Source organism: Ornithodoros turicata, chromosome 3 (assembly GCF_037126465.1).
Source record: "Ornithodoros turicata isolate Travis chromosome 3, ASM3712646v1, whole genome shotgun sequence".
In the NCBI taxonomy this organism is placed as follows: Eukaryota; Metazoa; Arthropoda; class Arachnida; order Ixodida; family Argasidae; genus Ornithodoros; species Ornithodoros turicata.
In genome coordinates this window covers 22,918,610-22,931,279 of record NC_088203.1, presented here as the reverse complement: position 1 = coordinate 22,931,279, position 12,670 = coordinate 22,918,610, and the positions used below count along the sequence as shown (strand labels likewise).

The following is a 12,670-nucleotide window of genomic DNA, read 5'->3' as shown; positions in this document are numbered from 1 at the left end:
GACCGTCTCAGTATGATGTTCTTTCTTTAATTAAAGTTAGTAATCCCTAATCGACCAGTCTCTGCCATTCTGTCTCCGAGGGAAGCTAACAGTATATTGTTACGACGACGACGGCGACGACGGTGTCAGCAGCGGCGGGCGCATGACACGCACGGTCATTCTCATTCCATCCATTAAATCATTGCCATCGCCACGCTGTGCTGCCATATCAATATCATGATGCCGAATCCGGTCTTGCTCCTTATTCGCGTGGTAGTGTTTCAAGCTTACGAAAATGTGGTCTTAATTCACTCTATCCAACAACGCACGTTCACTGATTTCACTGACTTTACGTGGTGCTCGCAAGTCGTACGCAGGTGGATGTTAAGATGAGCAAGGACAAGTTACGTTTCCCTTCGGCGCATAAAACCTGTGTCGTTGTCGCCAGGTCACACGTCCACCCGTGGGAGCTTTTGTGCAAGCAGTTGGCAGCACAGAAATAATTAATAAACGTAAATGCTACCGAATAATTGAACAACAACTACTTTATTTCGAGGTGATGAAGTTATCAACGAATAATTGAAATTACTGAATTACCGTCAAACTTTAGTAACGTAGTGTATCCGAATACGCGAGGTGAGTGCGTTGGACCAATTCTACCTTCAAACAAAGTCCGCGTGGCAACAATCGTGTAAGTAAACAAGGTAGTCACATAGCGCGATAATTGCAGTGTTACGTATAAAGACATGTATCACACACAAAGTAGCCGCACGTGCGACATCCCACAGAACGTTGCAGTGGAAGACAAAAAAATAAAAAGAAAAGAGAAAGAAACCTGCTGATTGGGCGGAAGCTCCACGGCGTCTTATGCTAAGCATTTGCACGGCAGAAGAATATCAGGGTGCCGCGTACTTGCGCACATAGAAGATGGCACCATTGACCCTGTCGTCTGCAACTGAATATCTTGTGGCTGATGCACATGCGATTACCAATCTTGACCAGACATGACGACAGCGCTCGCGCCCACGTGACGGCAGAAAGCTACGGCATTTTCCCTATCTTCAACTGAAGTATTCTTGGGAATATATCGCTTGGAAATACGCGTCTGTGTACACGGACACAGTAGTAAAATACGAGCGAGCCGGTGTGCCGATGTTGAAAGTGTCATCTCATTCGGCTTGAGAACTGTAACGCAGAAACACAGAAGTCGGGTCGTCCTTGTGCAGTTGCGAGTTTTTGTGTTCTACGCATCTAGATCAAGAAGATAGTTCTCTACCCCTTAGAGCTTTAGTGCTCTTCGTGGCAAATTTTGTGCTACACAAGGTGCGTACAGCCACTTCGGAGTTTGTTCTCCACCTATAATTGTGCTCCAAAAAAGGTGTAAAATGCAGTAAATACCTGGAATCATAGGTGGCCTCATTGTCGTCGTGACCTGTTGGTTAGCTGGAGTGCCTGAAGCACCGAAAGACAGAGAGAAAATTAATAAAGATATCGCGGCTGCTCAATACTCTGCATCAGTAAAAGTGGTATTGTTCACGTTGTAAATACACTGGGGAAGCCTAGAGAGCGAGGAGTCGTTGCTTCCGTGCATTGGAATAGGGCTATACAGATGTCAACATGGCGGTTTCAGGCGGGGTGTGTGCACGTACACTCATAAAACGGTCACTTCTAGTAGAGGTAAAAAAATGTATATGTGTTTTGACGTCTGAATGTAAAAGGTGCACTCTTAAAACGGTCACTTATCACGTTACCTCTGAAAGTGGATAATTGGATAAATTTTACGGTACATATCATCAGGTCAATGTAATAAATTTCCTTTATATGTACTTTCTGCTGTAGAGGTTACATAATGGGTAACGAGCTTAAACGAAACTCTCCGGTGGCCAGAAGTTACAGCTAGCGTCATGATCATCCGCAAGAGTTACAGTTTCATGATCATAATGCCCTCGATGTAACCCGTTAACAAACAGTTACTCGTAAACAAATAACGCTTATGGCGGTTCTGTGTACACTGTGGCAGCGGAATACGTACAGGTCTTTGCATCGAGACGAAATAGTCACACCCTATTTCATAAACCTCTGTGTACATGTGTACAAACATTACAGCGTACACAGTGCAGAGAAAGAGCATATTTGAGAATTAATTTCAGTGTATTTTCGGCATACACTGTAAACTGAAAAACACCCTTATGGGTGTAAATGGCTTGTCCTTTAACTCACACCACTTTTTACACCGTATGATCTGGAACCCCCTTTTTAGAGGGTGTATTCTGTGTAAAACACCCTTTGAAGGGGTGCTTTTCCTTGAAAATGCCTTGTTTTGCACCCTTTAAACACCCTTTTAGGAGGGTATTTAACACTCTTACACCCTTTCGAAAGGATGTAAGCTCCCGCGGCAGCATGCCGAGCCATGCAGTCCGACGTTTTTGCTTGTATGGCAACAACCACCCTATAGAGACGGCACAGTTCCAGCCGTGGTTCCCCCGCAGAACCTAAACTGGAGCGCAGCGCGTCACTGGCAACCCTCATCGTCCTAGCAACACTGTGTGTGAGCAAAACAAAAAACAAAAAAAAAACAATGAAAATAGAATGAAAGCAAAACAGTTTGGCATGCGTACGGGAAGAGGTGAAGATCTCAACATCGTCAGTGCTCGTGAAATGGGCGGCGTTACGATGCTGCCATCTTCAGACGATGTCAGTAATGAACCCGGGCACCCTCAGCAAGGTATATCTAAACAGGTAGCGCAACTCCCATAGGCCCCTGTGTCTTCAGAATGACGCCATGATAGAGACGGTCAGCGCCATCCATCCGTTGAGCGGACTACTACGATTGTAAATAAATGACGTCAGGGATGACGTCAGCTCTATGACTAATAAATAGTGCATAATTAGCCATGGCACGTTTACATTCGCGCACTTTGTTTGCGTTGTATACCCTTTCCCTCACCCAAGCAACAACACCAGACGAGAATACAGAAAAATAAATCACATCAGGTTTACTTAAACATATCAGTTCGAAATACATAGAGTTATCACAGATTTATACAATTCCAGACTGAAGGGCATCGTGATGACCACACAGAAATTAGGAAGATTCACTTAAGTTCCATTGCTCTCCTAGAGCTACACGTACACGTAGAGATTAGACGTTTGCATTTCTTCAGTGAGTGGCTATTATAGGTAAATTGCAATGAAACATGGCATCATTGGTGCACAGCTGATTCCTGCTAACACTCACGCTATCATGGCCGCTCGTCCCATGACGAAATTTTTTTTCGTGGGGCCGGCAACAGGGAATGCATTGTATTTATCTGTTCACACAAGTGGTTCTTGGTCTACAGCTCCGAGATGTGAACGTCGTTTCCTGTTTAACCCAACAAAGTGCACCAACTAAGTATTACAATGCACGGATACAGAGATGCACGGATAAACACGCCCACTGTGACACATGCGCATAAGGAGCAGGACGCGGAAATGTACTCAGGTGGTAGATGATTTCGTATATGTGCACGAGCAGGGCAACAGAAAGTTTTTTCTACATTGAAATTATGAATAACCTATTAGTACAAACACAAGCCACGCCCGTGTTGTAAAGTTTTTGTGTTTACCACCGTACCTCTACTGTCAACACCCAGGATCGCTCGCGCCTCTTGCTGGTGGCCTTGCCGATGGGTCTGATTTGGTATCTTCGCTTGTTTACGCTACCAGTTTAGATATACCTTGGGGCTCAATCTTGATCTGCACATAGCGATCGTTATAGCTATTTTTCAAAATTTGCGCGCTCATTCCGTCACGCGCATTGACCGTCAACTGGGGAGCACGAGCGTTTAGCAAGCGTTACGGGATAGCGAAAAGTTCAAGATCTAGCCCAATATAGATATACCTTGTATTGTTGACTCTATGAGATGAGCCACAGAAGATTGTGTGATATAGATATACCTTGCCCTCGGTAGCCTAAATTGGCGTACCAGATTGATCATATACTGAAATACAGTCCGTTGGGAGTACGTTCGCTAAGCTTAGTGCGGCAAAACTCGTCTATAACGGTGATGAAAATGTGTCTCTGCAATTAACACGTACGCCTGTAACGAGCCAAAGATATCAGCGAGCTTCCTGACATCCCTCCCTGTCAAATATTGTGTTTTCAACTCAAGCTATCGTCTATGATGTGATTACCCAATGAGCGGAGCTGTCAAGCCAATGTAATTTTTCTCTCACGAATGAAAACACGATTTTCAACACCAGTGTAGAAAGGGTGCATATAACGTAAACACCTTTTTCGACACCAGTGTTACTTGAAGGGTGTAAAGACAGGTGTAAACGCATAAAAACACCCTTTTTGATACAGCACTTGATGTAATAAAGAGTGTATTTTCTCATACACCTTTTTAGCACCCTTTTTGCGGCGTTTGGTTAACTTTGTGGAATTAAAAAAGGTGTATTTGCTTAAAAACACCTTTTTTACCCAGAAAGGGTGTTTTTGAATTTACTGTGTACTTTTGATCTTGGCAGCCGATACACAACACATCCCGATATTACGCGACGTTGTGCAATGCCGTGTCAGTGCTCGGTTACGTTAGTTAGAGGTTATACTATACCTTTTACTTTTAGAGGCAAAATACACATACATTTTTTACCTCTATTAGAAGTGATTGTTTTAGGACTGTATATCGCTAGCGAGAGGGTAGTCTGGTCTGTTCTGGAAGCGAGTTTGTAATCATTACGCATATCATGATGCCGAATCCGGTCTTGCTCCTTATTCGCGTGGTAGAGTTTCAAGCTTACGAAAATGTGGTCTTAGTTCACTCTCTCCAACAACGCGCGTTCACTGATTTCACTGACTTGACGTGGTGCTCGCAAGTCGTACGCAGGCGGATGTTAAGATGAGCAAGAACAAGTTACATTTCCGTTCGGCACATAAAACCTGTGTCGCTGTCGCCAGGTCACACGTCCACCTGTGGGAACTTTTGTGCAAGCAGTTGGCAGCACAGAAATAATTAATAAACGTAAATGCAACCGAATAATTGAACAACAACAACAACTTTATTTCGAGGTGATGAAGTTATCAACGAATAATTGAAATTACTGAATTACCGTCAAATTTTAGTAACGTAGTGTATCTAAATACGCGAGGCGAGTGCGTTGGAACAATTCTACCTTCGAACAAAGTCCGCGTGGCAACAACCGTGTAAGTAAACAAGGCAGTCACATAGCGCGATAATTGCAGTGTTACGTATAAAGACATGTATCACACACAAAGCAGCCGCACGTGCGACATCCCACAGAACATTGCAGTGGAAGGCAAAAAAAGAAAGAAACCTGCTGACTGTGCCGAAGCGGAAGCTCCATGGTCCACGGCGTCTAATGCTAAGCATTCGCACGGCGGAGGAATATCGGGGTGTCGTACTTCTGCACATAGAAGAGGGCGCAATTGACCCTGCCCTCTGCAACCGATGGTGGTGGTGGTGGTGGTGGTGATAGGGCTTGCCGTTGTCGGCCTCACGTATGTGGGCAACGTCACGACTCACGCCCTGGGGGAATGTGCGTCCTGGGCCGACTTCTAAGGGAACTGTGCCGACATATGTCTGAAAGCGTCTGAGGAAAACCCAGAAAAACCCCAGACAGCACAGCCGGCACCGGGATTCGAACCCGGGTACCTCCCAGTACCTCCCAACCGAATATCTTGTGGCTGATGCACATGAGATTACCAATGGTTAGAAGTGCACGGACAGACACTAAGCGCTCGCGCCCACGTAACGGCAGAAAGCTACGGCATTTTCCCTATCTTCCACTGAAGTATTCTTGGGAATATATCGCTTGGGAATACTCGTCTGTGTACACGGACAAAGTAGCAGAACAGGGGCGCCGGAACAGGGGGAGCAGGGAGAGCGACGGCTCCCCCACATTTACGAATGGGGGAGCACGGCTCCCCCAGTGTCAGCCCAGCGTCGTATTCTTCTACGGTCTAACGGAAAGGCCCGTGCATGTGTTCTTTCGGCGGCCATAAATTTAGAGAGCAATAAACAGAGAGCCTACCACTGTCAGTGTGCGGAGACCGTTTGAGAAGAGCTACATACCAAAGGTGTCAGGTTCACAGGGTTCTGGAGTTGACCATGGCAAGGTTTTGGTACGAAGTGCACTGTCGAGGTTTCGAAGTGCAATACTCAGTTCGAAAGTGTGTACCGGGAGGCGCGAGCATTACCAGACTCAATCCACGGGGTGGGGTGGGGGGGGGGGGCAGAGGCGCAAACGGGAATCGCGAAAGGCACGCAAGACACAAGACATCTGGGGGAAATAAGGATACAAAGATACCGCCCGGTTGAAGGTTGTTATAGGGGCGGTTTGCGAGGCGCAGCCACAGATTTCAGTCGGTTGTGGCCAGGGTGCCCACTTCGAGCTGGCGTGTAAGACCTGTAGTACGACAAGTGCGATTGACTGAGACGAAACGTCGCACCGGTGTTGTGTTCACCTGTCGGCAACATCAACGTCGAGGGAGCGCCATCAAGTTGTCGCCTCTAGCAGCGTTACATGATTATAAAACGCCATAGACATCGGAGAAGCCCACACCTCTGGCAAGAGATATGTATCGCAGCTTGTTTGTTGTCTTCATATTATGTATATGTTCACTTGTCATAGTAAAATATTCTAGCTGTTAACCTGATTGCTGGCTCCTCACTTTCCACCGTACTGATGTCTCAAACTACCCGCTGTTGTCATTTACCCGGCTTTTCTTATTGAGTCGCCCTGGACTGATAACGACAGCGTGACACTCAGTCAAAGAGCTGGGTGTCAAAGGGACACATTCTTGCTGAGCTCCAGACCGCCCCGGGAAAGTCTGGTTTCTTCGCAGAAGGCTTGCGGATCAGACGATATTCGCTTCCAGTCGCGGCACGCGTTCATGCCGCGACGACGATTCCCGGGGACAAGTCCCCGAAGTTCCTTACACATTACTTGTCATAGAGGTCTAGGCACTGCGCAGAAGTAAAAAAAGCCGGACGCACTGAACTCATACCAACTAGCCCACCACCAAGCGTTATTTAATTACAATACTTCTGCAATGCTATTTTATATCTACTGTACAAATATGCAGATGTCGTTTGCCTGGAGCACGTTTACAGTTTGTGTAGCAACCCTGTACAGTCAAACTCCTTTACAACAAAACTCAGGGGACAGCAAAAAAAAAAAAAAAAAAGAAAAAAAAACGCAGTAAAGATATTTTTGTTCAAAAGGATGTCCATTATTGGACCTATAGGGCTCCAGCGGGACGGCAAAAAAATTTGCTGTAGTGGTATTTTCGTTAAGAAGGTGTTCGCTATAAAGGAGTTTGACTGTATAACACCAGCATGAGCCCTCAAGGAAAATAAGTGATGATGATGATGTTTATAGTAGCACTTTTTTTCGCTCCCCCACTGGAAAAATAGTTCCGACGCCACTGTAGCAGAATACAAGCGAGCCGGTGTGCCGGTATTGAAAGTGACATCTTATTCGGCTTGAGAACTGTAACGCAGAAACACAGAAGTCGATCTTCCTTGTCCACTTGCGAGTGTTTGTGTCCTACGCATCCAGATCAAGAAGACAGTTCTCTGCCTCTAAGGGCTTTAGTACTCTTCGTGGCAAATTTTGTGCTACACAAGGTGCGTACAGCTACTTCGGAGTTTGTTCTCCACCTATATTTGTGCTCCAAAAAAGGTGTAAAATGCAGTAAATACCTGGAATCATAGGTGGCCTCATTGTCGTCGTGACCTGTTGGTTAGCTGGAGTGCCTGAAGCACCGAAAGACAGAGAGAAAATTAATAAATATATCGCGGCAGCTCAATATTCTGCACCAGTAAAAGTGCTATTGTTCACGTTGTAAATACACTGGGGAAGCCTAGAGAGCGAGGAGTCGTTGCTTCAATGCATTGGAATAGGGCTATACAGATGTCAACGTGGCGGTTTCAGGCGGGGTGTGTGCACGTACACTCATAAAACGGTCACTTCTAGAAGAGGTAAAAAAATGTATGTGTTTTGACCTCTGAATGTAAAAGGTGCACTCTTAAAACGGTCACTTCTCACGTTGCCTCTGAAAGTGGATAAATTTCACGGTACATATAATCAGGTCAATGTAATAAATTTCCTTTATATGTAATTTCTGCTGTAGAGGTTACATAATGGGTAATGAGCTTAAACAAAACTCTCTGGCGGCCAGACGTTACAGGTAGCGTCATGATCATCGGCAAGAGTTACAGTTTCAGGATCATAATGCCCTCTGCCTAACCCGTAAACAAACAGTTACTCGTAAACAAACAACGGTTATGGCAATTCTGTGTGCATTGTGCCAGAGGAATACGTTCAGGTTTTTGCATCGAGACGAAATAGTGACACCCTATTTCATAAACCTATGTGTACACATGTACAAACATTACCGCGTACACAGCGCAGAGAAAGAGCAGATTTGAGGATTAATTTCATTGTATTTTCGGCATAATTTGGATCTCGACAGTCGATACACCACACATCCCGCTATTGCGCGACGTTGTGCAATGATGTTGTCAGTGCTCGGTTCCGTTAGTTAGAGTGAGTGAGTGAAAAAGAAGAAGAAGAAGAAGAAGAATATTGGCACCACCAACGTGGAAGCCGGCTATTCCATACCACGTAGACAACTCAGAAAACATACCAATAGTTAGTTAGAGGTTACATCTTTTACTTTTAGAGGCAACACGCACATACATTTTTTTCCGCTATTAGAAGTGACCGTTTTAGGAGTGTATACACAGTAAACTTTTTTACACTTTTTTGGTGTAAATGGCTTGTCCCATGGCGCACACCTTTTTGGTGTTGCCTTTACACTCAAATGATGGGTGTTTTCTAATGCACCCTTTAGTTAAGTGTATTCCTAATAAAACACTGTTATAACGGGTGTTTAAAAACAAAAACACCCTTAAAATGGGAGTATTCTATTGAAAACACCTTTTATGATGGAATTATTTGCTAGCGAATATTCCCTCGCAAATAGTGCAATAGGAGCTTCCGCGGCAGCATACCGATACCACTGGCCGAGACATACAGTTCGACCTTCTTGCTTCTATGGCAAGCAGCACCGCGAACGCGGTAGACTTCCAGCCGTGGTTCCATCGCAGAACCTAAACTGGAGTGCAATGCGTCGCAGGCACGCCTCGTTAGCTTGTTAACACTGTGGGACCAACGTGAGTGCAGAGGCATAAAGAGACCTAGGGCACCCTCAGTAGCCTATATTGGCGTGTCGGATGTATCATATATTGAAATACAATTTGTTGGGGCACGTTCGTTACATGTGGTGGGGCGGGAAACGTTTGTAACGGTGACGGGAATGTGTTTTTGCAATTAACACCCACGCTTGCAACGAGTCAAAGGTATAAGCTAAATTTCTAACATCGCTCCCTGTCAAATACTGTGTTTTTAACTCAGGTTATCGTCTATAATGTGATTACTTGCTGAGCGGAGCTGTGAAACCAGCATAATTTTTCTCTCACGAAATAAAACACCATTTTTAACACTATACTCCCAATTCAAATGGGTGTAAAAAAGGTGCATTCGACGGAAAACACCTGTTTCAACACCCCACTTTACACCTTTAATGATCCACATTGCATAGGACGTGGTGTATGTCGATATTACACCTTTAGTAATGCACTTTTTGCACTCTTTGTGGAATAGAAAAGGGTGTTTTTATAAGAATACACCTTGTTTGAGCAAATTAAAGTGTAAAATGATTTACTGTGTACCGCTAGCGAGAGGGTAGTCTGGTCTGTTCTGGAAGCTAGTTTGTAATCATTACGTATATTATAATGCCTTATCCGCTCTTGCTCCTTATTTGCGTGGTAGAGTTTCAAGCTTACGAAAATGTGGTCTTAATTCACTCTTTACAAAAACGCTCGTTCACTGATTTCACTGCTCGTAAGCCGTACGCGAGTAGATGTTAAGATGACCAAGAACAATTTACATTTCCGTTCGGCATATAAAACCTGTGACGTTGTCGCCGGGTCACACGTCCACCTTTGGGAGCTTTTGTGCAAGCAGTTTGCAACACAGAAATAATTAATAAACGTAAATGCAGCCGAATAATTGGACAACAACAACAACTTCATTTCGAGGTGATGAAGTTGTCAACGAATAATTGAAATTACTGAATTACCGTCAAATTTTAGTAACGTAGTGTATCCGAATACGCGAGGTGAGTGCGTTGGACCAATTCTACCTTCAAACAAAGTCCGCGTGGCAACAACCGTGTAAGTAAACAAGGCAGTCACATAGCGCGTTACGTATAGCAGTGTTACGTGTAAAGACATGTATCACACACAAAGTAGCCGCGCGTGCGACATCCCACAGAACGTTGGAGTGGAAGACAAAAAAAGAAGAAAAAGAAAAGAGACAGAAACCTGCTGATTGGGCGGAAGCTCCACGGCGTCTTATGCTAAGCATTCGTACGGCGGAGGAATATCGGGGTGCCGTACTTGGGCACATAGAAGACGGCGCCACTGACCCTGACCCTGTCGTCTGCAACCGAATATCATGTGGCTGATGCACATGAGATTACCAATGGTTAGAAGTGCACGGATATACATGACACTCAGCGCTCGCGCCCACGTAACGGCAGAAAGCTATGGCATTTTCCCTATCTTCCACTGAAGTATTCTTGGGAATATATCGCTTGGGAATACTCCTCTGTGTACACGGACAGAGTAGTAAAATACGAGCGAGCCGGTGTGCCGATGTTGAAAGTGACATCTCATTCGGCTTGAGAACTGTAACGCAGAAACACAGAAGTCGCGTCTTCCTTGTCCAATTGCGTGTCCTACGCATCCATATCAAGAAGGCAGTTCTCTGCTCTTTAGGGCTTTAGTGCTCTTCGTGGCAAATTTTGTGCTACACAAGGTGCGTACAGCCACTTCGGAGTTTGTTCTCCACCTATATTTGTGCTCCAAAAAAGGTGTAAAATGCAGTAAATACCTGGAATCATAGGTGGCATCATTGTCGTCGTGACCTGTTGGTTAGCTGGAGTGCCTGAAGCGCCGAAAAACAGAGAGAAAATTAATAAATATATCGCGGCAGCTCAATATTCTGCACCAGTAAAAGTGCTATTGTTCACATTGTAAATACACTGGGGAAGCCTAGAGAGCGAGGAGTCGTTGCTTCCGTGCATTGGAATAGGGCTATACAGATGTCAACATGGCGGTCTCAGGCGGGCTGTGTTCAAGTACACCCGTAAAACACTCACTTCTAGTAGAGGTAAAAAATGTATGTGCGTTTTGATCTCTGAATGTAAAAGATGCATTCTTAAAACGGTCACTTATCACGTTAGTTCAATAGTTCAATAGTTTATTGAAAACATCAAAAACGTACATATAAGCAAAGAAAGGACCGAGAGGGCAGGCCCTGTAAATCGGTCCTTATAAATAATCAGTGATGCATAAAATGAACGTGTGGGGAAACATTATTACACGTAAAAATTACATTCATCGTTACATAAGACAGCACTACATGCTACAACATATTATTATACATATTACAATACTGCTATAAGAAGAAAAAAGGAAATAAAATAGAAAAAAGAAAACATATGTCAGTGTCAGCTAAGGATTAACACAAGGAAATGTGAACAGTAGACCGGACTAGTCTCGTTGTCAGGACCCGTGACGGATGTGCTATGTGTCGCGAAAATACATTTTACAATGGCGTTTAAATAATTGGAAGCTACCTAACGAGCGTATGGAAATCGGAAGACTGTTCCAAAGGCGAGCACCGAAAGATGAAAGAGAAAAAAACCCGTAGTTAGTACGATATGTTGGACATTGAAGTGATAAGAGCTGATTTCTGAGAGGGTAAGGCGTGGCGAGATGCCGGAGCTGCATCTGATATCTAACAGAAGATCCGTAGAATGCGGCATGCATCAGTTGAGAGACTTTATATCTCAGAAGATTAGATATGGTTGGAGCACCTAACTCAGAAAAGGCAAAAGACACCGATTCCCTGGGACCAATGAAAAGAATAGTGCGTAAGGCCCTTTTCTGTGCCATGTACAAGGGATCAAGGTTGGAAGGATAAGTGAGACCGTAAACCTCTATGCCATAACTAATGTGTGAATGAATGAGGGCATAATACACAGTTAACAATGTATTAGAGGTCGCGAGGTGCCGAAGCTTGGATAGTGCGAACAAACCTCCCGCTCTTACCTCTGAAAGTGGATAAATTTTACGGTACATATCATCAGGTCAATGTAATAAATTTCCTTTATATGTACTTTCTGCTGTAGAGGTTACATAATGGGTAACGAGCTTAAACGAAACTCTCTGGTGGCCAGAAGTTACAGCTAGCGTCATGATCATCCGCAAGAGTTACGGTTTCATGATCATAATGCCCTCGATGTAACCCGTTAACAAACAGTTACTCGTAAACAAATAACGCTTATGGCGGTTCTGTGTACACTGTGGCAGCGGAATACGTACAGGTCTTTGCATCGAGACGAAATAGTCACACCCTATTTCATAAACCTCTGTGTACATGTGTACAAACATTACAGCGTACACAGCGCAGAGAAAGAGCATATTTGAGAATTAATTTCAGTGTATTTTCGGTATACTTTGGATCTTGGCAGCCGATACACAACACATCCCGATATTACGCGACGTTGTGCAATGCCTGTCAGTGCTCGGTAACGTTAGTTAGAGGTTAC

General features: G+C 44.5%; 1 protein-coding gene across 10 annotated transcripts in view; it reads right to left on the bottom strand.

Moving 5' to 3' along the window:
- The window catches only part of LOC135388293 (integumentary mucin A.1-like), an 88,914-nt gene that overhangs the window by 54,036 nt on the left and 22,208 nt on the right, over positions 1-12,670 (bottom strand). For 4 of the 10 annotated variants that reach the window (XM_064617744.1, XM_064617747.1, XM_064617748.1 and 1 more), the window contains 3 exons: positions 10,948-11,001; positions 7,689-7,742; positions 1,378-1,431 (listed from right to left, as the gene is read on the bottom strand). The exons of 1 other annotated variant lie outside the window; for it this stretch is intronic. In XM_064617744.1, coding sequence (XP_064473814.1) covers positions 1,378-1,431; positions 7,689-7,742; positions 10,948-11,001 — 162 coding nt within the window. The remainder of the gene's footprint in view (positions 1-1,377; positions 1,432-7,688; positions 7,743-10,947; positions 11,002-12,670) is intronic. 5 more of the 10 variants (XM_064617751.1, XM_064617743.1, XM_064617750.1 and 2 more) reach the window with 3 other exon arrangements.